This window comes from Phyllosticta citriasiana (assembly GCF_038021145.1).
Source record: "Phyllosticta citriasiana strain CBS 120426 chromosome Unknown IWZ02scaffold_4, whole genome shotgun sequence".
Taxonomy (NCBI): Eukaryota; Fungi; Ascomycota; class Dothideomycetes; order Botryosphaeriales; family Phyllostictaceae; genus Phyllosticta; species Phyllosticta citriasiana.
Window position 1 is genome coordinate 1,114,710 of NW_027117281.1, and position 24,571 is coordinate 1,139,280.

Sequence of the window (24,571 nt, forward strand, 5' to 3'; positions counted from 1 at the left end):
ACTGAAGCTTGAACCAAAAGCTTGTTCAAACGATTGTCGCAATTCGAGGGATTGACAAAGCTTGAGGGCGATGGACGCGTCGTCGATGTCCAGCAAACGTCGTTGTTGCATCACAAGTGTGGGAAAAAAGAGAAGTGATTCCCCGCATCTGATCGCATCTGGACTCGTCGCCTCAATTCCTTGTGGGCCCCTCACCTCGGTGATAAGGAGGAAATAAGCACCGCTGCCGCTCTGTAACGTGCAAACGTCAATCGCTGGGTCAATTCCGCTCGGCCACTTTTTCCCGCGAGCCCAAAGAAAGTCACGAAATGTCTGTCGGACTTTCATGTCTTTTTTTGCGCGTCAACATCCAAGCCCGCCGCCGTCGCCGTTGATGGATCTTTGACTTCCTACATATCGCACCACCAGAAACCTACCCGTCAGCGCCAAGAAACCTTAAACTTGCTGCTTCATGATGTCACCAGACCCTTCGAGCAGTTCGAGCTCCGTCGCCTATTCGCCAATCGACGAGGAGAAGCGCCCTCCGCGCGGCCAGAGCGATGCGACCTTTGCGCCCATCAATCCCGAGGACAGAGATGACCGCGCCAGCCTGCAGCCAGTCCAGTCGCATCGCTCCTATGCTGCAAGCGATGGCTATACACACTGGGATGAGGAGGGTGCCGCTCCTGGAACGAGGAGCAGAAGCCGGAGTGCGCGCGGCCAGGCCACAGATCCTGGAAAGGAGTTTGAAGTCACCTGGGACACGCTGCCCAACTCAGAGGCTTCCAAGAGCGTGCAGAATCCGCGGAACATGAGCTTGGCCAGGCGATGGCTCATCGTCATAATTGTATCCACCAGTTCGCTTTGCGTGTAAGTGTTGTGTTCGCGCGCCGTTTGCCAAGTCATGAGCGCAGCAAGAGGCCCCAAAAATAATCCCAAATTCCAATAGACCCATTGCTGCAGTGGTATGTGTGTGCGTGAGCGAGCTCAGGCTAACGACCATGTCTCCAGCGCAGCCACGTCGTCGCTATACACCAGCACTTACCAGCATCTCGAGCAGAGGTTCCACACATCACGCGAGGTGGCCACGCTAGGCCTGTCACTATTTGTAGCCGGCCTTGGTGTAGGGCCTATGATCCTCAGCCCCCTATCTGAAGTACGTACGACGACGCAGTCGCGCTGACCGCCGCACCTGCTTCCGGTCAAGACGTCTATTTGCTAATAGCGCGTCAGTTCTATGGCCGACGGGCGGTCTATCTGGGCTCGTATACCTTCTTCTTAATATGGGTCATCCCTAGCGCTGTAGCCCCGAACATGGCTACTATATTGGTATCGCGGTTTCTCGACGGCTTCTCAGGGAGTGCCTTCCTATCGGTAGCTGGTGGGACAGTGTAAGTCATATTTTGATGCCATTGAGGTGAAAATCCTTCTGATACGAATGCCACACAGAGGCGATTGTTTCGCGAGGCACGAGCTGTCGGCGCCCATGATGATTTACACGGCCTCGCCATTCATTGGGTAAGCATTCTCCCCGGACTCCTACACGTTCCCCATGATCTGCAAGGCTCGAGCAATCAGTGCCGTCGGCGGGGCTGGACCACGAGGCCGGTCTTCTGGCAAGACTTGCTCTATAAGGTCAAGCCCCGTGAGTGCAGACGCTCTTGCGGTTGTAAGCTGCGACGTACAAGTCCGTCGTGCCAAGGGGGACCAAGGGAGGACCAAGCTTTGTCAGTGCTCGGTCAGCCTTCTTCCAGATGATGGACGATCAAATTTGCGGCTGAGAACGTTGCTTGCTAACGCATGTGCCTAAGGCCTGAGCTGGGACCGCTGGTTGGAGGATTCATCAACCAGTACAGCAACTTCCGGTGGACCTTCTATGTCATGTTGATCTGGATTGGGGTGCAGTTGTGCCTGATCACACTGTTTGTGCCCGAGACGTATCACCCTGCGTTGCTCCGCCGCAAGGCTCGTAAACTCCGACAAGAGACGGGCAATGACGCTTGGATCGCTCCGATTGAGCAAATGGACAAATCAATTCCAAAGACGGTGCTGTGGTCTTGCATTAGACCCTTCCAGCTCCTTATCTTCGAACCCATGGTGGGCAAAACAAGCCACTTTCTGCGCTCGCTTATACACGCCCAGGCTGACTGATGCTATTCCCAGTGTCTGAGCTTGGACATACTCTCCGCGATCCTGCTAGGCATCCTGTATCTCTTTTTCGGAGCATTCCCCCTGGTCTTCGAGAACAACCACGGCTTCTCCCTGTCGCAGGTGGGCCTGGCATTCCTGGGCTTGTTTGTCGGCATGGTTCTGGGCATAATGAGTGATCCCCTGTGGCGGAGGAACTATGCGCGGCTCGTGCGCCAACGAGAGGAGCAAGGGGGCGAGCCTGGTGGATCGGAGCCTGAGTATCGTTTGCCGCCGACCATTTGTGGAGCGATTGTGGTGCCTGTTGCGCTCTTTGGTAGGTGGAGACGATTTGAGTTTGGTTTCCACTGTATAGCTGGGGCTGACTTTGTTACTCAACAATAGGGTTTGCCTGGACAACGTATAGCAGTGTAAGTTGGATCCATCATGTCTCGAGCGCAGCTAACATTTGTCCCTGCAGGTCCACTGGATAGGTACGTAATCGCACCGGACGGGGCTCCTCCGTGCGTCTCGTATCCAGGGGAAAATGTGTTCTGACTTTTGCAGTTCCAATAATCTTTTCAACCTTTTTTGGCATCGGGTAAGAGAAGCGCCGTCAGCAGCAGCAATTGTTAGGACGACCGACGTGGCTGATGTTTCTTGGTAGCGTGATCTGGGTATACTCAGGGGTATTCACGTTCCTCGTCGACTGTGTGAGTGGATTGCAGTGTTTGATTGTCATATTTGGCAATTGCTGACGCAGCGCAGTACCCATTGTATGCAGCAAGTGCATTGGCGGCAAATAGCTTCGCTCGGTCGAGCTTCGCCGCGGCGTTCCCGCTGTTCGGAGTGCAAATGTACAACAGTAAGTACGCGCTGAGACAAGCAGGATGATGTCGACAGGCCTCCGGGGGAGGGGGGGGGGGGGGGGGGGGGGGGCGTCAAAAGAGCGGTCACTGACGTAAGCGCTTGACACTTTACAGATTTGGGCTACCAGTGGGCGACTTCGATGCTTGCCTTTCTGGCCCTGGCCATGGCGCCGTAAGACTCTCCGCATTATGCATATCCCAACAGTATGGTAAAGGACTCGGCTAACAGGTCTTGTAACCCGGAGCAGGTTTCCTTACTTTTTCTATCGGTACGGCAAGAGGCTCAGGGGAAACAGCCGCTTTGCGTCAGCGTAGACTGAATGGGGAAATGCAAAGAGGAGGTGAGGTGCAGCGGTGTAGTGGTGGAGGGGTGGTTGCTGGTTGCCGGCAGATATGGTACCTATGCACTGCTCCCGTCCGCTGCTGCTGCTGCTGCTGCTGCTGCGCCTGTGCGTCCTGGCTCACGCGGCTATATATAGTGGGGGTCACACAGCATGGTCCAGACGAGGCGAAGGTGCGTAGCTAGCGAGTCTAATACTGCCGCTTGACTTTCCATGGTCAGTCAGTCAGTCAGTCTCGCCTCTGGTTCTGGTAATGGTCGCCACGTGACACGACTTGTCAGCACGTTTTGCGAAGCGCATGAGGCCGTGGCGACACATAGATCGTGTTGTTTGGTGCAACAGAGGCACCGTCCTAGCGCAACGTGGGCCGCGGACGGGAGAGGAGCGCCGTCTCTCAGTCTCTCGGCAAGGTTCAGGAACATGGTGCCAACCGGAAATTTCGCAGAGGACCGAGATAGCGTACAGAGCGAATCTTGTAGATAGGCGAGGCCGTGGTGATTTGCAGGAGGGTAGACGAACCTGGGGCGGCGATGAGGGAGAACATGGATGTCGGGTAGGTACATACAGCGGACAATGAACCAGAGGGATCAAAAGCAAAAGAGAAAGAGGCGATAGGCGGATGGATCCGCGCGACCAAGGCAAGGGACAGAACAGGGACCATGTCTTGAGACAGGGAGCAGCAGTCTCAGATGGTCAGGTCGTAAGGTAGGCGAGCAGGTCCTGAGTTGAGCGGGGACCAAGTCGATCACGGGTACACAGGGGTGGTTGATCGTGGCGAGCACGAGGGTTGTACTGTAGATGACGAGTTTGCGACGGGCGTGTGTAGATCATGAGAAAAAACAAAATCGACATTGACGACGACACAGACGTCGTCGACCTGGACCGGCGGATGGGATGGCACAGACATTGGAGGCATGGTGTCGCATGAGTCAGCAGTTATAATACGGTACGGTAATGGAGACCCCGGTCCCTAAGCCGCGGCCTAAAGCGGGGTGTCGACGGCCAACCACAGCGGCGCAGCGGTAAAACCAAGTGAAGTTGACTCGACTCGACGGGCACGCGATTCCCTATCCTCCTCCCCCATCATCGCGACCACAGACGCAATCCACCGACTGCACTACCGACTAGGTACCTTACTCTGCTTCCCCTGCTTCTCTCAGCACCAAGCCTACCTACATAGCTTCTTCGCCTTCTCCCCGGTCCAGCTTCACCGCACTTCGCAGCTGCGGCACCGGAGACGCACTTTTGCTCTCACACCTCACACCTCGCACCTCGCAGCTGCTGCGCCTGCTGCACACCCTCCCTCTCGTAAACAGGGTTTCTCGAGTCCCACGACAGCGTTGCCTGCATCGGCCATTTCCAAATCCCCAAAGCCTCCCAGCCAGCCCGCGCTCCTGCGTGTACCTGCCGGGGCGCACCAAGCAGCCCGTTCTCTCCGCCGCCGCCGCTCTCCCTCGTCCTGCACTCCTCGTCGCCGCCATGCGCTCTGCCCAGTCGTGATCACAATCATGACCAGAAGGACCCCTCGATCTCTGCCCAAACCCCGGCCCTGTGCAACTCCAGAATTGCTTGATTCCTGCGTACCGGATTGACCGCATTCGCCGACTCGATTGGTCCACGCCCGACGTGGCGACAGCCCTCGGTACCCGCCCAGCTGGGAGCCCTCCTTCGTACGCTGTAGACACTGCGCCGAACCGCAGAAGCGCCAGCTGAACGATTTGCTGCTGCTGCGGGTGGTGGCACAGCAGCTCACTCTCGCGAGTGCTTAGGGCACGCGTGATCGAATATTCGAAACACCCAACTGGGAGGTTCATTGCCAGCTGCGGGACCCGTGCAGATTGGTTGATCCAGTGCGTTGGGAGGGGCCGCCGAGGCAACATTGGCGGATACGCGCAGCGTAAACGTGGGTCTACAGCAGCCGTAGCTCAGAACCAGACATCCGTGCCTTGAGGGGGGTGGGCTGCCGACTGGCCTGCCCAGTACTCTTTCGCAGGAAGGGATATTATGGCCACCCCAGACGCCGAAGATGCATCTCCCTCACCGGAATACAGCGGTGATCAGGACGGCAGCGAAATGGCCGACTCCAAGGACCAACGCGCCTCGAGCGATGCCTCGCCTGCACAGCCAACCTCCAATTCCACAGTAACAAAGCCTTCCTCCAATGCCAAAGACCCTCTCAGACCTCGCCGCAAGAAGGCGCGCCGAGCCTGCTTTGCCTGTCAGAGGGCTCATCTTACCTGCGGTATGTCCTCGAATTGTGCTGCTTTCTTTGTCGTCTGAATTGCTGACGGTCAACAGGCGATGAACGACCATGTCAGAGGTGTATCAAGCGCGGCCTTCAAGACGCTTGCCACGACGGTGTTCGAAAGAAGGCAAAGTACCTACACGATGCCCCACCCGAAGCCCTCATGCCCGGAGTCGGTGGCCACTACCCGCATCTCGCCAACAATGGCCAACATGGAGCCCCCACCGGCCCCAATGCCGCCGCGAGCATGAACCAAGCGAATAATTACTATCCGCCAACCCAGCAAGCCGCCTACAGCGTTTACCCTAATTCCAGCCAGGGGCAAATGTTGCCGCCCATGCAAGACGCAAATGTCATCAACTCCTTCAACAATCAGCAGTCGCCAATATCGCCTCAGTACGGCCAGAATTCAAATCAGCAAATTCCTCCCGTGCAAAACATGGGCGGGATGCCGCAAAGCCAGCAACCAAATCCTCCAGGCATGCAAAATCTCGGAGACATTGCATTCGACCCTAGCGATCCAGCCCTATTCAACTTCGACTTGGCCAGCCTCAACTTTGGAAACCATTACGGTGCTCTCGAATTTGGGATGCTTGGGCACATGTCTTCTGGCGCAGCAGAAACTCCGCCAGAGAGCATAAACAACCCCTTGAACCAGGCCGCAAGCATCTACAGTGGACCTGTGAGTGCTTCCGGTTCAGCAGAGAATCTGCCCATGACAGGAGGTTTCGGCTTCAACGAAAGCATGTCCTCGGCGGATTGGCAGAACGCGCAATCAAGAAATGGCAGCGCTGCTCAAATTCAAACGCCCAACAACACCCCTGCGTCCGTCACTCTGGACAGCACACTCGGTCGAGACGGGAGCAGCATGCCATTGGCTTATGCCGTTGGAGCCGGTCCAGGAAGCATGACGAGCGCAAGTCCAAGCTCCGTCCAAGATGGAATGCCTGGCTACGAGCCACTGTCACCTGCCTTTTACAACAACCAGCAGCAAGAACACCAAAGAAAACATGGCCAACAGATGTACAGCCGTCAGCAGCAACAGGCCCAAAGCCAGCGACCACAGCCGCAACAGCAGGCCCAACAGAACATTGCCAATCGAAAACGCCGACGCGACCCCAGCGAGATCTACGACTCGGTGACAAGCCCCTATCCTTACGCCGAAGGTTTCCACGGACTTAGTGCTCTTCTCAAAGAGCGCTTCTCGATAGCTAAACGGTCAAGGATTCATCGAGCACTATCGTCGATTCGCCCCTCGTTCATCGCCTGCACCAGCACGCTCAACACAGATGACCTGATCTTCATGGAGAAGAGCTTTCAGCGGACTCTGTATCAATACGAAGAGATCATCAACCTCATCTCTCTGCCCACCATAATTTGCCGACGAACGGGTCAAGTCGCCGCTGTCTCTCAAGAGTTTAGCATGTTGACTGGCTGGCGCAAGGACGTCTTACTCGGCCATGAACCCAACCTCAATATCAACACTGGCGGAACAAGTGGCAGTGCGATGAACTCGGGGGTCGCTTCTGGGAATCGCACTGGAGCAGGTGTCAACACTCCTCGCGACGTGGAAAAGCCGCAACCCGTCTACCTCGCCGAACTTTTGAATGATAATTCAACATGTCAGTTCTACGAAGATTTTGCCAAACTTGCTTTTGTAGCGCCGCGCACTGCAGCCTTCCGACATTGTAAGCTAGTCCGGTACCGCACAAAGGATGATTTGTCTAGTCTCGAAGGGATGAACATCAAGTCGGAAGAGAGTCACAACAAGGAAAACCATGACGGCAACCATGGAAACCGATTCATTAATGGAAACACGATCAAACTTGAAAGCGCAGGCACTGGAGCGAGCAGACCAAAAGAAGACGACGGGTTGATCGACTGCATGTTTTGCTGGAGCGTTAAGCGCGATGTGTTTGAAGTGCCAATGCTGATAGTCCTCAATGTAAGTCCCCTCTTTCCGGGTCATACGCTCCCAGCTCACATTCCATCTTCTAGTTCCTGCCAATATTATACTAGCACCACACAAAGTAAAGCGTTGCAGCGCCGGTGTCAACTTACTTTCGACGTCGACTCAACTCGCCCCCTCGCCCTCCGTGGTTCCGATTTTGCCCGAAACGCCAGACAAGCCCACACCAGAGCCAAGCAGAGCTTCGGTACCCCGCATTGCAAGTCGGAGCTCATCGGAAGCAAAACAAGCCTGCGTTTTCATCGCGAGTTTTGAAAACGAAACCGAGCATGGAAATTTGCTTGCGCGGCCGACGCGGCTCTCGGCGGGGTCGGAGACTCCAATTCTGCGCATGTTCTAAGCTTGCTTAGTATGCAATCCAGAATGTTGTGGCCGCAACTTGTCACGTCGGCAGCTTGCTTTTGGCGGCTCATCGCGTCTGAATTATGATCATCATTGGCGCTGCTGCTCCTCCCCGCTCCTCTCTGCAGACAACCGGCACATGGTCATACGTCCCAGCAGGCTCGAGGCTGCTACGCTCACAACAGACTCCTGCCGTGTCATGGAGTAGCAGGGTCGAGTAATTTCGTCGGTGTTTTTCCACCAATCTTGTCCGCGTCATTTGTCTCTTGGGAACAGGAGTTTTTGTTCTCTGTTTGGGCACGGTTAAAAGTCTTACCCGGCACGTGGTGGGTGGCAAAAGTCATTGTCCCTCTGTTCGTATTCGAGTCACGTAATGGGCGCTCAGCGACAGCAGCACGCGCCGGGTCGTCGCAGCCAGCCAGGTCTGCCCGCTGTCCCTCCAGCAAGAGGCCTTTAGGGCTGGCCTTGGCCCCTTCCACAAACCTTCTGTCGAGCAACCTTCGCGTATGCACCTCCAGAAAGTCACATGTCGCGATGATGAGCAACGAGGCATCAGACCGAGCGAGCGGTGCTGCTGCTGCTGCTGCTGCTGCGACCGTCACCAGCAGCAGGTCCTTGTGGTTACATGGCGCCAAACGGAGCGATGGTCACACGAGTTACACGGCTGTCTACTTTTCTCGCTTGTTGCTGCTCATGCTGCTGCTTCTGCTGGTTACTGTTCACACCAGCCCTTGTTGTCTTTTGGGTGGGATCTTTTACCACTGTTTGTTTTCCTTTCGCATACCCCCCTCCCGTCCTGGATTCATATTGGATATACCACCCCAGGCCGGGGTCTTCTCCTGTTTTGTTGCAACTTCTGTTTTTTTGTTCTTGGTTTCCTTTTCTGATCTCCTCATGTGAAAGATGGATGGGCACAGAGCAATCACGGATTTACACCAGCGATGGATATAATACAACACCAAAGGAGAGAGAGGTCGAAAGGGAAAGGTGCATGGGTGGGTGGGGCGTGCTCTCGTGCCCCGCGTACGACGACTGCCTGCCTGCCTGCCACCGGTCTAGATGTTGAAAACGGGGGGGTTGGCGACCAGATCACTACTACTGCACCGGAGTCGTGGCTGTTTGGAGACAAGAGAGTTCATTCAGGACGAATGCACGCACGCACGCGTTTAGATTGTCGGGGCCATGTTTCTTTCCCGCAAAGGAAGAAGAAGAGCCAAGCAAGTAAGGATTGACTTACTACTACCAACGTACACGACCTTAACGGGGAGGCTACATAATTGCTTTTTTTTTTTTTTTTTTTTTGTTCGTTCTTGTTGCTCGAGCTCTTGTTATTTGGCTGGGGTTCTCTTTTTTCCTTTTCTGGCCTTTGCCGCTTTTTGATCCATATATCCCTGGTAGGCATGGTGTGGTGGTTGCTTTCGAGAGCCTGCCCCCTTTCCAACGAAAGTAAATTAAATCAAATCTTCCGAGTGAAGCTTTTGGTGCTTTGTACGTGAGCGAAATTGGTGATGTGGTCAAGTCGGGCGTGGTGATTTTCATCTCTTCTCGATTCAGTTGCGGCAACAGTCGCCCGATGTGTGTGTGTTGTTTGGCTGCAACAGTGAGCCAGACTCTTCGTTTGCATGCAACGAAGGCGGTTCGTCTTGTGAACAGCGAGGCTTTTGAATTGCTTAGGAACATGTCGAGTTACTCGCTCGCTCGCTCGCTTGCTTACTGCCAAAAAGCTCATTTAACAAACAGCCTGCTTGGAGAACCATGGTACCTCGCTGAGGCAACTGCACCGCGCAATTTTATCCATCTATCAGAAGAGAAGCCCGCCCGTCCGCCGCTAGCGAGTGAATGAAGGAGACGAGAAAAAAGACACCCATGACCTTGGTCCTCCAACCCATCCATCCATCCATCCATCCAAGAAGCCACTCACTTCGCCACATCATCCTTCAAAACATTCCCATGCTCATCCTTGGGGAAATCCAACAGATACGGGTCCTTCTTGAGAGCAGCATAGGCGGGACGGGCCAGGCTGCGCAGCGCGACGTCAATGTCGGTGCGAATGTCGTCGATGAGGGCCTCCTTGGACACGTAGTCGAGCTCGGGCCGGATGAAGCCCAGCACGACCAGGTTGAGGTGCGAGCCGTAGAAGTCGCGCGCGAAGGCGTGCATGATGTGCACTTCGACGCTGCGCACCGTGTTCTTGTAGAAGGGGTTCCAGCCGATGCTCATGGCCATGGGGTAGATGTTTTTGGTGGGTGTGGAGGAGCTGGCGCTGGAGCCGTTGGTGAGGATTTTGACGTCTGTTGTTGTTGTTGTTGTTGTTGTTGATGCTGTCGTCGTTTCTTTGCTACCGTTGCTGCTGCTTTCCGTCGTCTCGCCGCCGCTGCCGCCAAACAGCGCCGAGCCCACCGCGCCAGCTACTTTGCCTCCGGCATTCTTGACGCGGTCTGCGAGCGTGGCGGCCGAGTTGTCCTTGCTCTGCTGCTGTTGCTGGGCGCCAGAATGATCGCCGCGGTCCGAGTCCGCAGACGCTGTCCGCACGCCGCCGTCGCCGTTGGCCGAGTTGCTGCTACTGCTGCTGTCGTGGAAGTCCAGCCCCGCCCATCCATAGTAGACGCCGGACTCGAGGTCCGAGTGGCCGCCTACGCTGAGACCTTCAATGGGTATGTTCGCAGTGGGTATGCCGAGCTGGAGGGGGGATAAGATCGCCGTCAGCCTAGTCCTGTTGTGGTAATTCTGAAAGGGTGCATTGGGGATTTGCTTTCTTTTTTGGATCGGAGTGTATTGGATCGTGGAGGTGTGTTTCAGATCTCGGTAGGGCTAGAAATGAAAAAAAGATGTGACGCGGAGAGGATAAATTGAGAAGCCGCACATAGGAAAAGAGGGAAGCAATGGAAAAATGGAGAATTGGTGGAAATTGTCGTAAATGTGAAGACGGGGAACACAACACACGAGGCGGGTGACGACACTGAGTCTTGTTGTTGGGCCCAAGAAAAAAATAGTGGGCGAGACTGAGGTACTGGCAGCGCAGCACAAGGCTGTGGCAGCGGCGGCAGCAGCAGCGGCAGCATCAACAGCCACAGGGCTAGAGCAAGCACCAGCATCCGTCAATGCGTCCCTGGTCAGCCCAGTCGCGCGGATCTCTACCCATCCAACTGACAACAGCACTCAGCAGCTGAAGAAGGAATCATGTGCAACCTTGGAGCACACGCCAGTGCTCTGGTCTGACAGGATTCTCCCCAGAGCTGTCGCAAGACCGCCAGCTGCTGCTCAGACCCGAAATAGTAGTCCACCCACTCCAGCCCCAGCCGGCTGGGAGACTGTGCGACACGAGCACTGGCGGCTCCGTGTGCCGCCGTAGTGTTGTTGCGCAATGCCAGGACGGACATACGGCGAGCGAAGCGTAGCGTAGCCCAGCTTGCTTGCGTGCAGCCGCAGCCCCACGTGCCGCCGCATGGCCGCAGCCGCTGGGGAGTAGCAAGGCGAAACGATAGTCTGAGTGCCGAGAGTGTTGTTCTGGAAGTGACTGGAAAAGAGGAAAAAAAAAAAAAAAAAAAAAAAGAAATGACTGCAAAAATGAAACAGCAAAGAACAGGGGCGGTGTGCATGTCATGAGAGTCCGTTTCTTGCCACGGCAAATTTCGTTGCAAGGCAGCGCCAATGAACCGCAGACGGGAACGTGCAGGATGACAGCGTGGGAGAAGCAGTAGCAGCAGCAGCAGTGGTGACATTGAAGCAGCAGAGGGGTGGTTGCGCGAGGCAGGTCAGCCTTTGCTGGGCGCCGCTCTGATACCAGCGCAAGGGAAAAGAGGGGAGGGAGACGTGGGATTGGATGCTTGAAGAAGAGGCCGGACACGCGTAGGCAGGTGCAACAAAGTGCCCACGCGGCCGGCGTTCGTAACGTACCTCTTTGCTGCCCCGGCCGAAGCCTTTGATAACTTTGCCGCTGAGATAGAGCGGAAACGGGGGCTCGGGAATGTCCGGGCCGGCGATGGGTTCGCGAGGACCTCTCGGAGATGCCATGGTGGAATTGAGTCTATTTTGAAGCGCTTGTAAAAATTGAAGGGCTGAGAATGGGGAGCAAGAAACGGGCGTTATGGTGGTGGTGGAGCGGGATGGCGAATGGGTAATTGCTGAGTAATGGTGTTGAATGACGACGCGATGCCAGTCCAAGTTTCGTCTGTGCGCTAGCCTCCCGTTCGGGCCTAGCGCCCTCTAACACCTTCGACCTCCTTCTCACCACTCCCTTGCGTCTGACCGCATGGAATTGCGCCTCAACCTTGCCCACAGTCCTCATGATGGCCTTTCATGTTGGTCGCTGAGGCAGCATGAGCGTGTGCGCGTCGGGCTCCAATAGTCAAGTTGAAGTGGCTTTCGATTTTGCACCTCCTAAGTCGTGCAAGCACCCACTCAAATATGCAATGCTACGCTCGCGCGCAGGCCTCGTCTTCGAGAGCCACTCGCTGTTCCTGCGCCTCACTATAATGTTTCTCTCTTTCGACTTTACCCTCCATCGTCGTCCAGTCATGCATGCCATGCTCGTTTCAGAAAACCTTTCATCATCACGGCGCATCTGTCGTCGAGGGGGCGGTGGAGCCTGTCATGTCCTTTGGCGCATTTTCCGTGGATGTCTGCTCGATCATGAGGCAGGAGTCCTTACATGTGTCAACGCCGGAGGCGTCGTTTGACTGCAGCGCCATGGAAGGCCTGGATCTGCCGTCAAGGTGCCACTCGTGGCTTGCAAATCGTAGATCTGGCGACCTGGAGATGAGACCAACGTTGCGGCCGAGGGCGGACAGGAAAAACAAATCACGTTCACAGGTGCGACTATGGCGGCTGTTGTAGCGTGGATACGTTGGCAGCCAAATCGTATGATAGACACTGATGTCCTTGAATCGAGTGGCGGTGAAGATGTCTGAGAAGTCACAATGTACAATGCTCCATTGTGGTGACATTGTCCACTTGTCCTCATGGCCATGCTGCCCAGTTTGTTTGGCTTTTGGGCATATCAGGCTTCCAAGGTGTCTTGGAAGACGGAAGCGGCGAGTTAAGATCAAATTGCGCGACGAGACAGTTTGGGAAGGATGTATTCTTTTTCGAGATGCGACTTGCACTGTATTTTCCAGTCACCATTTCGATTGATTTCTTTTGTCGACTGCGCAACTTACCGGGAAGATCCATCATGTGGGTGCTTTTCAAAGAGGGACTTGTCAGAGTCGCTTCCCCATATTGACAAGTCGGCCAAGCAAGCTATAACTAGGGTGAGTATTGAATTTTTGTTCAAATCCGACACGTGACTTCGGCTCCTTGTTTATAGACGCAGCTTCGCTCTAGTTGATCCACAAGGCACATAAAGCAAGTTGGAACATCTTTGATATTATACCTCCAGATCAATCACTCTCGCTACCCGAGATTTTCCATGCAATCCAACCGAGAAATGGAATGGGCAGACTGATGAGCTGCCAGCAAAGAGATATGCCCAAAACGCCGCCCAAATGCAAGACCAGGGTCTCAAATCAAATCAGACCATTGCCAGCAACAGCTCTCCAGGATCCGACCCGGGGACCACCGCCCAGCGTCATCCTGGAACCAACGCCAAAGCTCAGCCTCGCCTGCTCCTTTTTCTCGGCCTGCTCGACCTTGCCCGCCAGCACCCAGGGGGCGACGCCCTCGTAGCGCGCTAGCACGCGGTCCTGCATCGACTTTGCGCCGCAAATCCAGCCGAGGCAGCTGCTCTCGCCGCAGGCGCAGTCAAACGGCTGCTCCATGTCCCACTCGGTGGTGGGGTAGAAGTAGGTCAGCTCGTCGCCGGCGGCCAGGCCCTTTGACGTGACGCGCACCTCGCGGCGGTCCATGTCGAAGAGCAGGTTGGGCTCGCACGAGTGGTTGACGTAGAGCAGCGGGCTATTGAGGTTGATGTGCGAAGAGGGCCCCGTCTGCACCGTGGCGTAGGTAGGTCGCGGCGACGGCGTCAGAGTCGTGAGGCGAGCGAAGACAGCACCGGGGGGAAGATCCACTTGGCTGACTGCGCGTGCCGTGTAGTCCTTGCCGGGCTCGAAGCGCAGTCGTGATGAAAGCTCCTCCTCAGAGCTGCCGGGTGCTTGTACCGAGTGGTGGCCGTTGACAGGGTTGATGGTGCTCTTCTTGATTTCTGCCGTTCCAATGGTGAGGGGCAGAGTAGTGGTAGTGGTGACAGTCATGTTGGAAATATTGTGATGCCTCTTGAAAGCAGTCTCTTTTGTGTCTTGTTGGTCGTCTCTTTCCTTGACGTTTCGTGCCTTGGGATGCTAACAATTGCAGGCAGAGTGGTGTGGTGTTTGCGGCTCGGAAAAAGGGAATTGACTTTCAAAAACAGTTGAGTGGTCGATACAAGGTTCAGGTAGGGTGGGGAAGTGTAAGGCAAAGTGATGAGGCTTCTTCTTCAACAGTGGTACGCCAGCCAGGAACAGCGCAACGCCGGGACTTTATATCAGCAGCAGCAATATCAGCATGCTCGAGTCGCCACGGCAGACAGTCGAGTGGCCCAGGCAAAGCCTGTGACGCCCGCGGGGCAAAATACCCACATCTGCGCCGACGTCAAGACAGGCCAGGGTAGGGCTCTGAGCTCGTGCCTACAGCATGCCGCACGCGCCAGACGGGCCCTTTGAGATCACGACCGTCTTCGTCGACGCTCGAAACAGCAAACAACCGGTCGAAAATGGCACGTCTCACATCTCAATTTTTCCCACGGAGACCACGCAATTCGACCACCCTTCGCGACAGGGCTCCTGGACCAGCGCCCTATGTTCTTACCCACAGTATGACGCCTCTCCCTTTCCTTTCCCGTCGGCCGGACCCACTCGCGAGCCTGCAGTCTGCAGCCAGGACAGAAGAGCAGCTGTGTGTCTTTCTGCTGCACGCCAGACGTCTCTCTCCCCTCCCCCCGGCTGCCTCCCGCGATCTCCCGACGCCGGTGCCGAATGCGGATAACGCGCGCTGCTGTTACGAGTTGCAAATGAGCGCAAGTCGAGTCGAGTCGGCCGGCCATCGCAGCGCAGAGCGTCATTGCGACGTCCTCTTGCAGTCGCAGACAGCGTCGATGATTTGACGTGACGACGCTGTTGTGGCCGCCGGTAGAGCAACGCATCTGCGCACGTACCTCGGCTGTCGGTCGGTCGTCCGGGGGAGAAGAAGAGCAGATGGCTACGTCATTGTCTGGCCTACCTACCTAGGTCCTCATGTTGGTCGATAAGCTACTCCACATCGTCCAGACAGCTCGCGTGCTCAAAGGGTCTGCCACCTCGCTCGTGCGCCGGGCGGCGCCCTGCCCTCGTGCCCCAAGCCGCAGTCTTTCCTGCAGCAGCCGGCTGCCGGACATAGTGCCGGTGGGGTGAGATGGGTCGTCTACAATGCTGCTGGTGGTGCGGTGCTCTGCTGAGCGCGAATATTGGAGATGCGAGTCGTGGATTGGGTTGAGGGGAAAAATTGAGGGGTCCCGTTGCGGATAACGATAAGGCTTCCTCTCTGTCTGAAAGGCGGAGGAAAACCATGGGGGAGAGCGGAGACGATGCTACGAGGTGGCGTGAATGCTGCGAAGAACCGTCCATCTGTCCGTGGCTCCGTCGTCTGCTCTCACCACCGCTTGGATGCTGGCTTTTCGATTGACCGGTCCAATGCTCGACTGCACATCACACCCGACAGCTTGTCCTTTTGCTCGCCCAACCCACCAACAACCCTACGCAGTAACAAATAATAGCGCAAACACCCATGCACCACCGCTGCCTTCTCCACCGCTCCCAAACACAGCCGTCCCATCATCCCCTTGGGAACCCAGGTACCCAGGACCCCCAGGCAGTCCGCGGCCCCATCCAATCTGCACGTCGACGCTCTCAAATCCTCGACACATCGTTCCGACATCTCCCGACGCTGGTGGAGAAAGGGGAAGGAATCTACACGTATGCCTGGGGTACGTATCTACGATTCCACACGCCTTTTTCCCCCTTTTTGCGCACACGAGCAGAATCCGCCGTGGCGGACAACGGGCCGACGCGGTTCCTTGCATTGTCTGCGGCAGCAGCAGCCCAGCCAGCTATGTACGTAGGTGCCGGTACGTGCCTATCTGCCCGTGGGTAGCAGCGTATCTAGGGTCCCCCGTTTGTATGCTGGTCGACGAGACGGAGCCTACAGGGTCCAAGGTTTTGTAATAGCCGCCTCCTAAGTCCTCAAAAAATCGGGGAGCGCGGAAAAAAACATTCGTCTACGCCTTCAGGAAATGGATTGCAGGTAGGCAGTTGAGACGCTCCAACTCTCAGACTCCCGCGTCAATCTGCAGAGTAAAGCAACCACATACCGACCCACCCACTCCTTCCTCCACCGACTGCACCCGCTCCGTCGCAGATCTCAGTCGTTTGTCTCGTTTCGCACGTCATATCTGCAGCACCGACATGACCTCCCCGGACCCTGAAAAAAAGAAAGAAAAAAAAAGTGGTAGATAGTGTGCAGTGCATGGATCCCATCGACGTGCCTGCGTTCCGGTTTCTCCCTACAGTTGATGAGGGTTTGTCTACGAAGTCGGGACTCGTGCCCGCTTACTGTCGGCTTCTTTGCAACAAGGGAGACAACGGGGGAAGGGAAGGGATCAAGCGGGGATGCCTGGAGTAGGGGCAAAGGGTCGATGGCATTTTTGATGTCGGATGGCATCTTGCCAAATCACATGCATATCTAGTTCGTGGTGGTTAGGACCACTCCCAAAACCCAACGCACACCCGCTGCTTGCGGAAAACACATGCGAAAGAAAGGGAGGACAGGGACGCAAAAAAAGTCCGCGTTTGCAAACGTGGAATCCATATATCGAAAGGTAGTTAGGCAGATGGGTAAGTCAATGCTTTTCCTCCTAGTACTCCATGGCATCCTCAAAAAGAGTGCGCAGCTGCTCCCTCTCCGTCTCAACCGTATTCACCTCTAGCTCGGGCGCCAGCATCAGGACGCGCTTCTGGGGAATGGTGCCCTCGACAAGCGCATCCACATCACCGCGAGCAAAGCCCAAGTGCTTGAGACCGCGCGGCTGATCGCCCAGCTTGGCCAAAAACTCGGCCAGGGCCTCGGACAAGACCTCGCCCGCGCTCTCCTTCTTGACAGACGAGACGTCGACGCCGAATGCCTCGGCGGCCGCGAGATGCCGCTCCGGGTTGCTTGCGCCGGTGAACTTGAAGACGGCGGGCGCCGTCACGGCGACCGATACGCCGTGCGGGATGATGGGGCTACCGCCCACGGCGTAGCCTGCGTGCTTGTACCCCGGGTTCTGCGACGAGATGGGGTACGACATGCCGTGGCAGAGGTGGACGCCCGCGTTGCCGAAGCCCACGCCCGCCAGCGTCGCCGCGAGGAGCATCTGCTCTTGCGCCTCGTGGTCGTCGGGATCCCGGACCGCTCGGGGCAGGTACTTGACGGTGCTGCGCAGAGCTTGCAGGCTGAAGATGTCGCTGATGGGGTTGGCGCCTTGGTAGGCGGGCCGGTTGATGGGGTTCGTGGGCCGCGGCGTCCGCTCGTAGTAGGGAATCGCCGTCCACGATTCCAGGCTGTGGCAGAGCACGTCCAGCCCGGAAGATGCGTGTACGGCAGATGGCATAGTCCGCGTGTTGAGCGGGTCGCAGATGCCGAGTGTGGGCTTCAGGTTCCGGTGAGCAATGCCTGTCTTCGACTTTTTCGACACCAGGTCAAAGATGGCCGTGCCAGTGGTCTCAGAGCCAGTGCCTGCGGTCGTGGGAATTGCGATCAAAGGTTTGAGTTTCGACGTGATTGGAAGTCCCTTTCCTAGAGGCGCGTTGACGAAATCGAGAAAGTCGGCGTCTCGCCACATCTGTTAGATGCTGGTGTTTGTCATTGGGACGACTTACGTACCGGGGAAAGAGGTGTAGAGATTCATTAGCTTGGCAGTGTCTATCACGGATCCACCACCCACAGCCACAAAGGCGTCTGGTTGATGGGGTTTGGCAAAGGCAATGGCTTCTCGAATGCTGAAAAGAGTCAGCGGCTCCGAATTGACCGAGTTCACAATCAAAAACGTAGAAACTCTCGAAAGCTTTGCAGTTTGCTGCAATGAGTTAGGCAGAAAAACCAGATGGAGCATTCCCGAAGGATGTCCAAGTCACAAGCTCGCAGTCTACTTTCAGCTCATCATAAGGGGCACGACAAAACATGTTCGCTCAAACTCAACACCATCGGGAGCTTTCATCTCTCAAGACATGCTTTCTCAACGACTCTGCTCACGTACAGCCTTCCGATTCTAATGACGTCCCCAATGCTCGCCAGAGTTCCCAAAGAGAGAGAGAGAAATAGAAAGGAAAGATATCGAGCACTCACGAGCTATCCTTGGGCTCCACCCTCACGCCCTCAAACACCTCAAACCTAACGCCCTCCCTCTCGAGCCCCTCCCTCACCTGCCTCATAGCATCCAACTTGCTGACATTGGCATCCGTAACCACCATGACCTTCTCAGCACCCAAATTCTTGACGTCCATGCCGACCTCCTTCGTACAGCCAGGCCCGAAGCGTATAGAGCTGGCGGCCATCTCGAACGCGTATTCCTTCTGCTGCGAGGCGTCGATGGGCGTGGCGAAGTTGCGCCGGTGCGAGGGCCGCGCTGGAGATGCATTGAGCGACGACAGCAAGCTATGCGCCGAGCCCGGCGAGTGGTGGTGGTGCGACGGGTTGGCGTGGCAGGGGCACGAGGGCGGGTGCGAGTATTGGATTGTGCGGAGGAGCGACAGGGCGCGAGCGGCGCGCGTGGGTGCGACGCGAATCGAGGTCATTGTGGGCGTGGGCAATGCTGGGACGGCGCTCAATGGCTTGGTAACAGTTGGGAGGTGAGAAGGTGAGTGAAGAAAGGAGGAGTTACAATGGCGAGTGACGAGCAGAGGTGACGTTGACGACCAAGAATGGGGTCGACGGGTAAGCGGGTGTTGGTTGTCTTCCCCGCAAAAACCGAGGTTCGGGGTCCCTGCAATTGTGGGGTTGCCGACACCAATCACGAGCTCCCCTCACAACGCTCCCAGCCTGAACAGGCAACTTTTCTCCCACCACCACCACCTCATCCTAGGAACATAGGTTCCGCCCGCTCTTGCTTTGGTTCGTGACAACTGCCTTGGTAGGTTTTGGTTTTTTGGTTCTTTGGTGGGTTTGCAAAATTATTTGTCAACGGGGTCATATAAACAAACGTTCTGCTAAGCTAATCGCCAGGACCTGCTCAATTTCCCGAGCACCTTTTGCTCGTTTCCAGGACCAGACCAAAGGAGAAAATAAGGACTATCAAAATTAGCAGGAACATTACAATGGGAAAGAAGAACAAAACAAAGAAGATTCGTCTACAAGTCGTCTCCACGTTTCCGTCACCCCTCACTTCTTCTTCGCATACATGATAGCCAGCCCAATCAGCCTGTAAGCAACAACAATCGAAATCAAGATGCCCACCCACATGTCCCTCTTATCATTGCCATATCCATCCTCGCCCTCGGCCACGCCATCAAGATCTTCAACCAGCTCTTCACCAATATGTCCTGCGTCTCCCAGCATACTGCTTCTTTAACCAAGCACCTCTAGGAAGGTATGGTAGACTTCCACCATACAAACGGCAAACCGCTCGTCCGAATCTACAACCATAATACGGACACCTACGGCGACGCCAAGACCCAGGGTGCCACCATCGCGTTCAATTTTCTCTACCCCGACGGCAGCCCCGTAGCCCCCTTCGAAGTCGAAAAGACTGCCGACAAGAACCGAATCTACCTGCGCACCGGGCGGCTGTGCAATCCGGGCGGCGTGGCACAGCACCTAGGATTGAGCGCGGCCGAAATAAGGGCTATGCACTCGACGGGAATGTGTTGTGACCTGCCAGCGGGAGTGTACAAGGGCAAGCCATTGGGTTCCGTGAGCGTCAGTCTTGGGGCCATGAGCACGTTGGAGGATGTAAAGACTTTCTTGGACTTATTGAGTAAAGAGCACCTGGACAAGGAGCCTATCAAGTCTGACGAAGCAGACTTCTTCTCCTCCCCTGCCACCGAGTCGGGCGAGGATAAATCCACCGTTGTGTGTGCGTCGCGGGCCATGTCGGAGAAAGCAGAATACCGGGCGACACGACACCGCAAACATAGGCTCCTACGCTGGTGCTGTCATGGTTGAGGCGTTGACTGACCCTTTTAGTTTGGAGTGACGGTCCTTCTTCTCTCATTCTCAGCGAAAAGACCTCTGAACCTGCGTAAGGCGCTTCGAGCAGATTTCCTACCAAAATCGATTGCACGAATACGACTCCGATTTCTCTCACAAACTTGCTTTTCTTTTTTGTTCAACGACCCATGCACAACTCTTTTCCAGTAATGTACCTATCGCCTAAGTGAGGGTAAGACAACTCCCGTTGGTCCGGAAGAATGACCCAACAAACAATTCCAAAAGCTACTCCGCACCGCCACAGTGTGTTCCCAAATCCCAACATTGGTCGCTAATACACCCACTTCTCAACCTCTGTCACAACCAAGACTCGAAAAACGCCATTACTGTCCTGTCCCTGAGACTCACTCCTTAATTCTCCCTCTTCATTTCCTTCAAGTGTGTCGCTTCCCGAGCTCCCCTGGTCCTAGTCGTGCTCTGCATCCGGCTCAGTTTTGATCTTCGTTTGCGGCGCAGTCGGATCATCGCGTCCCGACGCCTGGTTCTCCTTCGAATCCAGCTCCAACCTCGGTATCAGTAGCCGGTTGGTTAGGCTCTCACAATCGTCCGACGGAGGAAAGACAGACGTGTGTCGCTCGCCAGCGGTTGGTGGGGTTACAATGATACGCGGTAAAGCACCCGTACTATCCACCTCGCTGGTCCTCTGTTTCTTCGAAGGTGAGCTGTCGATGAAGCTTCCCGCAGCGTCAGACGACAACAGATCTGGAGAGCGGCGGCGTTGACCGCTGCCTGCCAGTGGTAATCCGCTTGATGGAGAAGGTGCCATATGTCTTGCCCGCATTTCCGCCACCTTTCTCTCGTGATCCCATTTCCTCAACGCGCGCACCAAAACCATTTCTGTCGGCCAACGGGCCTGGTCAAACTCGCCAAAGACGTCCTCGGCGATTTTAATGAAGGCGGGCGTGTAATTGTTGCGCATTTCTCTTGGCAGCGCCTCGACTTGCTCAACGATGGTTTGCTGCGTCTCTCCAAGTGGAGCCCACATTTTTCCCTAGTGAGCAGCACAGTCCAGTCAGCAACGCTTCTTCGAAACCAGCGGAAGACAGCCGACTACCTTGAGTTTAATCAAAGTGCGCAAGAGCGGTATGGAGTTCATATCGTCCTCGACCTTGTTGACAGCGTCGGACCAGATCGTGACGCAAGACTTGTACGTTCGATACTGGTGGTAGCAGGCTTTGAGAAGCCCTTCGAATGCGTAGTAGTACATGCGGAACTCAGAATCGTGAGCCAGGTCTGCTTCCTCCATTGTAAGATGCTGCGATATTCGACTCTGGGATGATGAGTGGACAAAGGTTGAGCTGGGGGTATTCGATGTTGAAGACATCTACTAGGATTGTTGCTTCCTCTTTGGGCATGCCTTGTAAGTATACTTGGCCCCTTCTCCTACAGAACACCTGCTGATCCAGGCGCGCTCGTGGACAGTCTTTGCCTGCCGCCGGTACTTCGACCGCTCCGTTCGGCCTTTGACCACGACGGCGAGAGACGCGGAGAAGACGATATCTGCAAATTCTCCACGAGTCTCGACGCGCATTGGGTCATTCCTGCAAGCACACACGCTGATGCTGCAGTTGATATATCTTGGAGCCATCTGGTCGAAGCTTGCGATGTTCAAGAAAGATTCGACTCATTGATATTTCGAAACGATTGTAATTGAAGCATTACTGATGCCAGCGAGTCCGCGACCCTCAACCAAGTCCTCCTCTTCATCCCTCACGTCTCCAATTTGGCATTCTCTTTATGGCTCGCCGCCTTTCTATGGATCCTTCAGGGTAGTCCCAGGGCCACTTCGGGGCCCCTCCGGAATCCTCGGGGTTTTTGTCAGGCCCGGCATCAGTTCCTGCGTTGCTATCCTGCCAACGTCGCAAGTCAGTCTTCGAAATAGACCGTGTTGCTTCTTTTTCTTGCGTTTCATTGTCGGGGCGTACCAAATGACGTTCCAAGCTCAGTAATGCCGACGATGGTCCCTCTACTGTTGATGGTGGTCCCTCGGTCTCTGTCCTAAATCGCAAAAGTCAGCTTACCCAGTGAACCAAATTGCTGCTTTTGCTTACGTTGGATCATGAGAGGGTTCCAAATATCGTTGCGATCTTACCATCAACGGCGATGGCTTCCACATTGGCAATGATGGTTCATGATTCTGTTTTGATGGTGTTTCCTCCGCTTCTGGACCCAAACCAGGTTCTGCTTGTTGATCCGTTCCTTGGGTGATTGGATCGATATTTGGCTTGGGTTCTCCAGCAGTAGTCTGCATTGTTGTTTCCCCGTTTGTGTTGTCGGCAGGTTCTGGAGCGCTCTCTGCCGTTGTTTGCACGCCTGTGTCTTTCAAAGCTTCTCCTCGATACGGCACCACGGGCACTCCTCCTTCCTGAGATTTGAAGAGCACCCCTGGAGCAGACTCTGATCTCACTTGTTGATTCACAACTTCTTCCAGGAGGTCTCCAGTCGACTTTGACTCAGCTTGTTCTGACGGTGTCCAGCAATCTCCGTGGTCAGGGGTTGACGGCGACGATTTGTGCGATCCTATGACATCTTCCTGGGGGGTGCAGTCACTTGCTTGAAACTCATCCTATGGGTGTGCCCAGCTCCCTACCAGACTTGCCGCCAGCACATTGGCCTCAGAGCCCATCTGTAAGATCGAACTCTTGATGACGCGCAGAATGCTGAGATCTTTAGGCCACTTTGACCATTCTGGGCCGAACCAGGTTTGAATATGTCGCCAGTAGTAGATTACCACCTGTTTGCGCAAGGCTTCTGGCACTTCATGAATGGTTTTGATCATCCTTGCGCTAAGCTCTTGACAGCTGTTGTGCATCTTGACCTGGACTCATTTTCAGCAAATACTGTGCCGGATTTCGTGGCGCTTCCAGTGTTACCTGTTCTTTCACCATTTCTTCTCCCATTGAATCAATCATTTGCAGACCGCACAGTTTGCTTGGACCGCCAAAACCACTATGCGGGACTCGCAACTTTTCGAGATCTTCTTGGGCCTCGGTGCATGAAAAATACTGCCTGCAGAAAGAGCGGGCCAGAGCTTTGATGGCGCAACTATAATACGGTAGCTTGATTTCGTCAAGGGTCGCTTCTTCCTCGCTGGTCAGAGGGCGGTCTGCAGTGTCCATGGTGCTAGAAATCGATCAGCTCTCTTCCTTGCTATAGAACAGCTGCACCAACCGAGCGAATGAGGGTCGTCTCGAACGAAGGTTCCAAAGTTTCCAAAACGATCGCGGTGAGTATTCAATCTGCTGTTGATCAGTGGTTTTGGGCTGCTTCTAGTATATTGTAATCGGAATGAAATGACAGTTCTGACGATGTTGGAGTTTGGGTCGGCGGCAATGAGTGGAGAACAGTCCATTGATTCTAGCGCTCAATGCAACTTCCTCGAGCAGTCGATGCTCGTGGCCTTGGCACAACCATTGTCCCTTCCTTCTGTCCAGGTTTTTTCTCCATTGCCATTGCCAACTCCGGAATCGCAACCCCTGTTCGAATTGGCGCTTGGTTTCTGCTCGACGTTCCATGTTCAATCTGTCAGTGGCACTGGATATGCACACTCGTACGAAGAGGTTCGCGAATTTCACTCCGCTTTCCAAAGTCCGTGGCCGCCAACCACAACCTGTAGCTCAAGCGCCGCCACTTGTGCCATGGTCCTGGCCAGCTCGTTCTCGATATCCTGAGGGACGCGGGCGACAAAGATATACGGGGGCATGTCTCTGGCGTATAACGCTTTGGTCTGCGCCCACGAGTCGGAGAGGTGAGGGATCTCATTGCGATCCTTGATGATGGCGTCGTAGACCTGCTTAGCCTGCCTCTTGTGACCCAACTGTCCAAATCAGTAAGAGCCGGAGTAGCATTAGGGAGAGTTGAAGCTGATTTACCTGTCTGGTCTTGTTGAGGGCCATTCTGGCACGCGTTTGGTAGTCGGCGCGATGGCCACGAGCTTCCAAAATCCTCATCTCCTCAAAAGCATTTTGGTAAAGCTGCTCGAAGAGATCGTGGTCCTCCTCTAGCTCTTTGATGAGAGCTAGGTTGACCTTGAGCCGGTCAATGGCATCGAAGAGAGGATGGTGGACAAGATGGTTGAATTGGGGGAAGGGGGGAGAGAGGCCTTCTCTGAAGAGTTCATTTGCCTGGGGAAGATTCGCCCGGGGATGATTGGTCTGGTGGAGATCTGCCTGACGGTGGTTTGCCGCGCGCTCGAAGGCTTCGAGCACCTCGCGCACAAGGGGGTCGATGTGGTCCTCACGGTTGGGCATGGTGTTTTGACTGACCAGTCGTTATGGTTAGATTGTAAAGATTTAAGAGTAACTCTAGTGCTCCTGAAGAAATACTCTGTGCGCCACGCTAGCGAATCTGTCAAAGGCGCGACTTCCTTCTATCTGGACAATTAAGTGGCACGTGCGTTGTTGATGGATATTGCTGTTAGTGATTAAATGCATATGTTATTTTGCTTCTTCAGAAGACCTCTTACGCATGATGCATCAGGAAGATAAGATAGTAATAGGGCTGCGAT

At 55.1% G+C, this 24,571-nt stretch overlaps 12 protein-coding genes across 12 annotated transcripts; 5 read left to right on the forward strand and 7 right to left on the reverse strand.

Annotated features, from left to right (window-relative positions):
• The first annotated feature begins 182 nt into the window (after positions 1-182).
• On the forward strand, positions 183-936 carry IWZ02DRAFT_207680 (uncharacterized protein). The gene has a single exon (XM_066762660.1). It carries the CDS (start codon positions 452-454, stop codon positions 851-853), a length of 402 nt encoding a protein of 133 aa, XP_066624595.1. The 5' UTR covers positions 183-451; the 3' UTR covers positions 854-936.
• Positions 937-990: 54 nt separating this feature from the next.
• IWZ02DRAFT_446736 (bicyclomycin resistance protein) lies at positions 991-3,418 on the forward strand. The gene is made up of 11 exons (XM_066767245.1): positions 991-1,370; positions 1,429-1,497; positions 1,791-2,076; positions 2,143-2,443; positions 2,512-2,537; positions 2,588-2,600; positions 2,674-2,707; positions 2,774-2,819; positions 2,875-2,971; positions 3,090-3,147; positions 3,224-3,418. Exons 1-11 carry the CDS (start codon positions 1,294-1,296, stop codon positions 3,288-3,290), a joined length of 1,074 nt encoding a protein of 357 aa, XP_066624596.1. The 5' UTR covers positions 991-1,293; the 3' UTR covers positions 3,291-3,418.
• A 958-nt stretch (positions 3,419-4,376) lies between these two features.
• IWZ02DRAFT_207737 (uncharacterized protein) lies at positions 4,377-5,561 on the reverse strand. Its single transcript, XM_066762661.1, has one exon. The coding sequence runs from the start codon at positions 5,194-5,196 to the stop codon at positions 4,489-4,491; it is 708 nt and encodes a 235-aa protein (XP_066624597.1). The 5' UTR covers positions 5,197-5,561; the 3' UTR covers positions 4,377-4,488.
• Positions 5,115-7,608, forward strand: IWZ02DRAFT_207768 (uncharacterized protein). Its single transcript, XM_066762662.1, has 3 exons — positions 5,115-5,558; positions 5,615-7,506; positions 7,560-7,608. The coding sequence occupies exons 1-3, from the start codon at positions 5,321-5,323 to the stop codon at positions 7,578-7,580; spliced, it is 2,151 nt and encodes a 716-aa protein (XP_066624598.1). The 5' UTR covers positions 5,115-5,320; the 3' UTR covers positions 7,581-7,608.
• A 2,181-nt stretch (positions 7,609-9,789) lies between these two features.
• IWZ02DRAFT_374361 (riboflavin kinase-domain-containing protein) lies at positions 9,790-11,886 on the reverse strand (the record flags this gene model as incomplete). The annotated part of the gene is made up of 3 exons (XM_066764753.1): positions 9,790-10,205; positions 10,437-10,551; positions 11,770-11,886. The coding sequence occupies 3 exons, from the start codon at positions 11,884-11,886 to the stop codon at positions 9,790-9,792; spliced, it is 648 nt and encodes a 215-aa protein (XP_066624599.1).
• A 1,213-nt stretch (positions 11,887-13,099) lies between these two features.
• On the reverse strand, positions 13,100-14,288 carry IWZ02DRAFT_207867 (uncharacterized protein). The gene has a single exon (XM_066762663.1). It carries the CDS (start codon positions 14,061-14,063, stop codon positions 13,380-13,382), a length of 684 nt encoding a protein of 227 aa, XP_066624600.1. The 5' UTR covers positions 14,064-14,288; the 3' UTR covers positions 13,100-13,379.
• Positions 14,289-15,209: 921 nt separating this feature from the next.
• On the forward strand, positions 15,210-16,144 carry IWZ02DRAFT_207880 (uncharacterized protein). The gene has a single exon (XM_066762664.1). It carries the CDS (start codon positions 15,429-15,431, stop codon positions 16,044-16,046), a length of 618 nt encoding a protein of 205 aa, XP_066624601.1. The 5' UTR covers positions 15,210-15,428; the 3' UTR covers positions 16,047-16,144.
• Positions 16,145-16,638: 494 nt separating this feature from the next.
• IWZ02DRAFT_207907 (NAD-dependent methanol dehydrogenase) lies at positions 16,639-18,800 on the reverse strand. Its single transcript, XM_066762665.1, has 3 exons — positions 18,205-18,800; positions 17,743-17,858; positions 16,639-17,691 (listed from the first exon to the last, which is right to left on the reverse strand). Exons 1-3 carry the CDS (start codon positions 18,651-18,653, stop codon positions 16,736-16,738), a joined length of 1,521 nt encoding a protein of 506 aa, XP_066624602.1. The 5' UTR covers positions 18,654-18,800; the 3' UTR covers positions 16,639-16,735.
• Positions 18,801-19,446: 646 nt separating this feature from the next.
• On the forward strand, positions 19,447-20,050 carry IWZ02DRAFT_431588 (uncharacterized protein; the record flags this gene model as incomplete). The annotated part of the gene is made up of 2 exons (XM_066766172.1): positions 19,447-19,930; positions 19,992-20,050. 2 exons carry the CDS (start codon positions 19,447-19,449, stop codon positions 20,048-20,050), a joined length of 543 nt encoding a protein of 180 aa, XP_066624603.1.
• A 420-nt stretch (positions 20,051-20,470) lies between these two features.
• On the reverse strand, positions 20,471-21,310 carry IWZ02DRAFT_431589 (uncharacterized protein; the record flags this gene model as incomplete). Its single annotated transcript, XM_066766173.1, has 2 exons — positions 20,471-21,055; positions 21,119-21,310. 2 exons carry the CDS (start codon positions 21,308-21,310, stop codon positions 20,471-20,473), a joined length of 777 nt encoding a protein of 258 aa, XP_066624604.1.
• A 457-nt stretch (positions 21,311-21,767) lies between these two features.
• On the reverse strand, positions 21,768-23,183 carry IWZ02DRAFT_516088 (uncharacterized protein; the record flags this gene model as incomplete). Its single annotated transcript, XM_066770669.1, has 5 exons — positions 21,768-21,914; positions 21,990-22,062; positions 22,116-22,597; positions 22,655-22,882; positions 22,938-23,183. 5 exons carry the CDS (start codon positions 23,181-23,183, stop codon positions 21,768-21,770), a joined length of 1,176 nt encoding a protein of 391 aa, XP_066624605.1.
• Positions 23,184-23,635: 452 nt separating this feature from the next.
• Positions 23,636-24,314, reverse strand: IWZ02DRAFT_431591 (uncharacterized protein; the record flags this gene model as incomplete). Its single annotated transcript, XM_066766174.1, has 2 exons — positions 23,636-23,881; positions 23,937-24,314. 2 exons carry the CDS (start codon positions 24,312-24,314, stop codon positions 23,636-23,638), a joined length of 624 nt encoding a protein of 207 aa, XP_066624606.1.
• Between the last annotated feature and the right edge of the window lie 257 nt (positions 24,315-24,571).

Bases quoted from the DNA above. Each gene is read 5' to 3' on its own strand.
- IWZ02DRAFT_207907 (XM_066762665.1), bottom strand. From the start codon at position 18,653: ATGACCTCGATTCGCGTCGCACCCACGCGCGCCGCTCGCGCCCTGTCG. The intron at 17,859-18,204 runs GTGAGTGCTCGA...GACTCTTTTCAG, and splicing joins GTGGAGCCCAAGGATAGCTC to CATTCGAGAAGCCATTGCCT. The intron at 17,692-17,742 runs GTACGTAAGTCG...AGATGTGGCGAG, and splicing joins TCTCTACACCTCTTTCCCCG to ACGCCGACTTTCTCGATTTC.
- IWZ02DRAFT_207867 (XM_066762663.1), bottom strand. From the start codon at position 14,063: ATGACTGTCACCACTACCACTACTCTGCCCCTCACCATTGGAACGGCA.
- IWZ02DRAFT_207680 (XM_066762660.1), top strand. From the start codon at position 452: ATGATGTCACCAGACCCTTCGAGCAGTTCGAGCTCCGTCGCCTATTCG.
- IWZ02DRAFT_207737 (XM_066762661.1), bottom strand. From the start codon at position 5,196: ATGTTGCCTCGGCGGCCCCTCCCAACGCACTGGATCAACCAATCTGCA.
- IWZ02DRAFT_207880 (XM_066762664.1), top strand. From the start codon at position 15,429: ATGCTGCGAAGAACCGTCCATCTGTCCGTGGCTCCGTCGTCTGCTCTC.
- IWZ02DRAFT_207768 (XM_066762662.1), top strand. From the start codon at position 5,321: ATGGCCACCCCAGACGCCGAAGATGCATCTCCCTCACCGGAATACAGC. The intron at 5,559-5,614 runs GTATGTCCTCGA...GACGGTCAACAG, and splicing joins GAGGGCTCATCTTACCTGCG to GCGATGAACGACCATGTCAG. The intron at 7,507-7,559 runs GTAAGTCCCCTC...TCCATCTTCTAG, and splicing joins CAATGCTGATAGTCCTCAAT to TTCCTGCCAATATTATACTA.
- IWZ02DRAFT_446736 (XM_066767245.1), top strand. From the start codon at position 1,294: ATGGCTACTATATTGGTATCGCGGTTTCTCGACGGCTTCTCAGGGAGT. The intron at 2,444-2,511 runs GTAGGTGGAGAC...ACTCAACAATAG, and splicing joins GGTGCCTGTTGCGCTCTTTG to GGTTTGCCTGGACAACGTAT. The intron at 3,148-3,223 runs GTAAGACTCTCC...AACCCGGAGCAG, and splicing joins CTGGCCCTGGCCATGGCGCC to GTTTCCTTACTTTTTCTATC.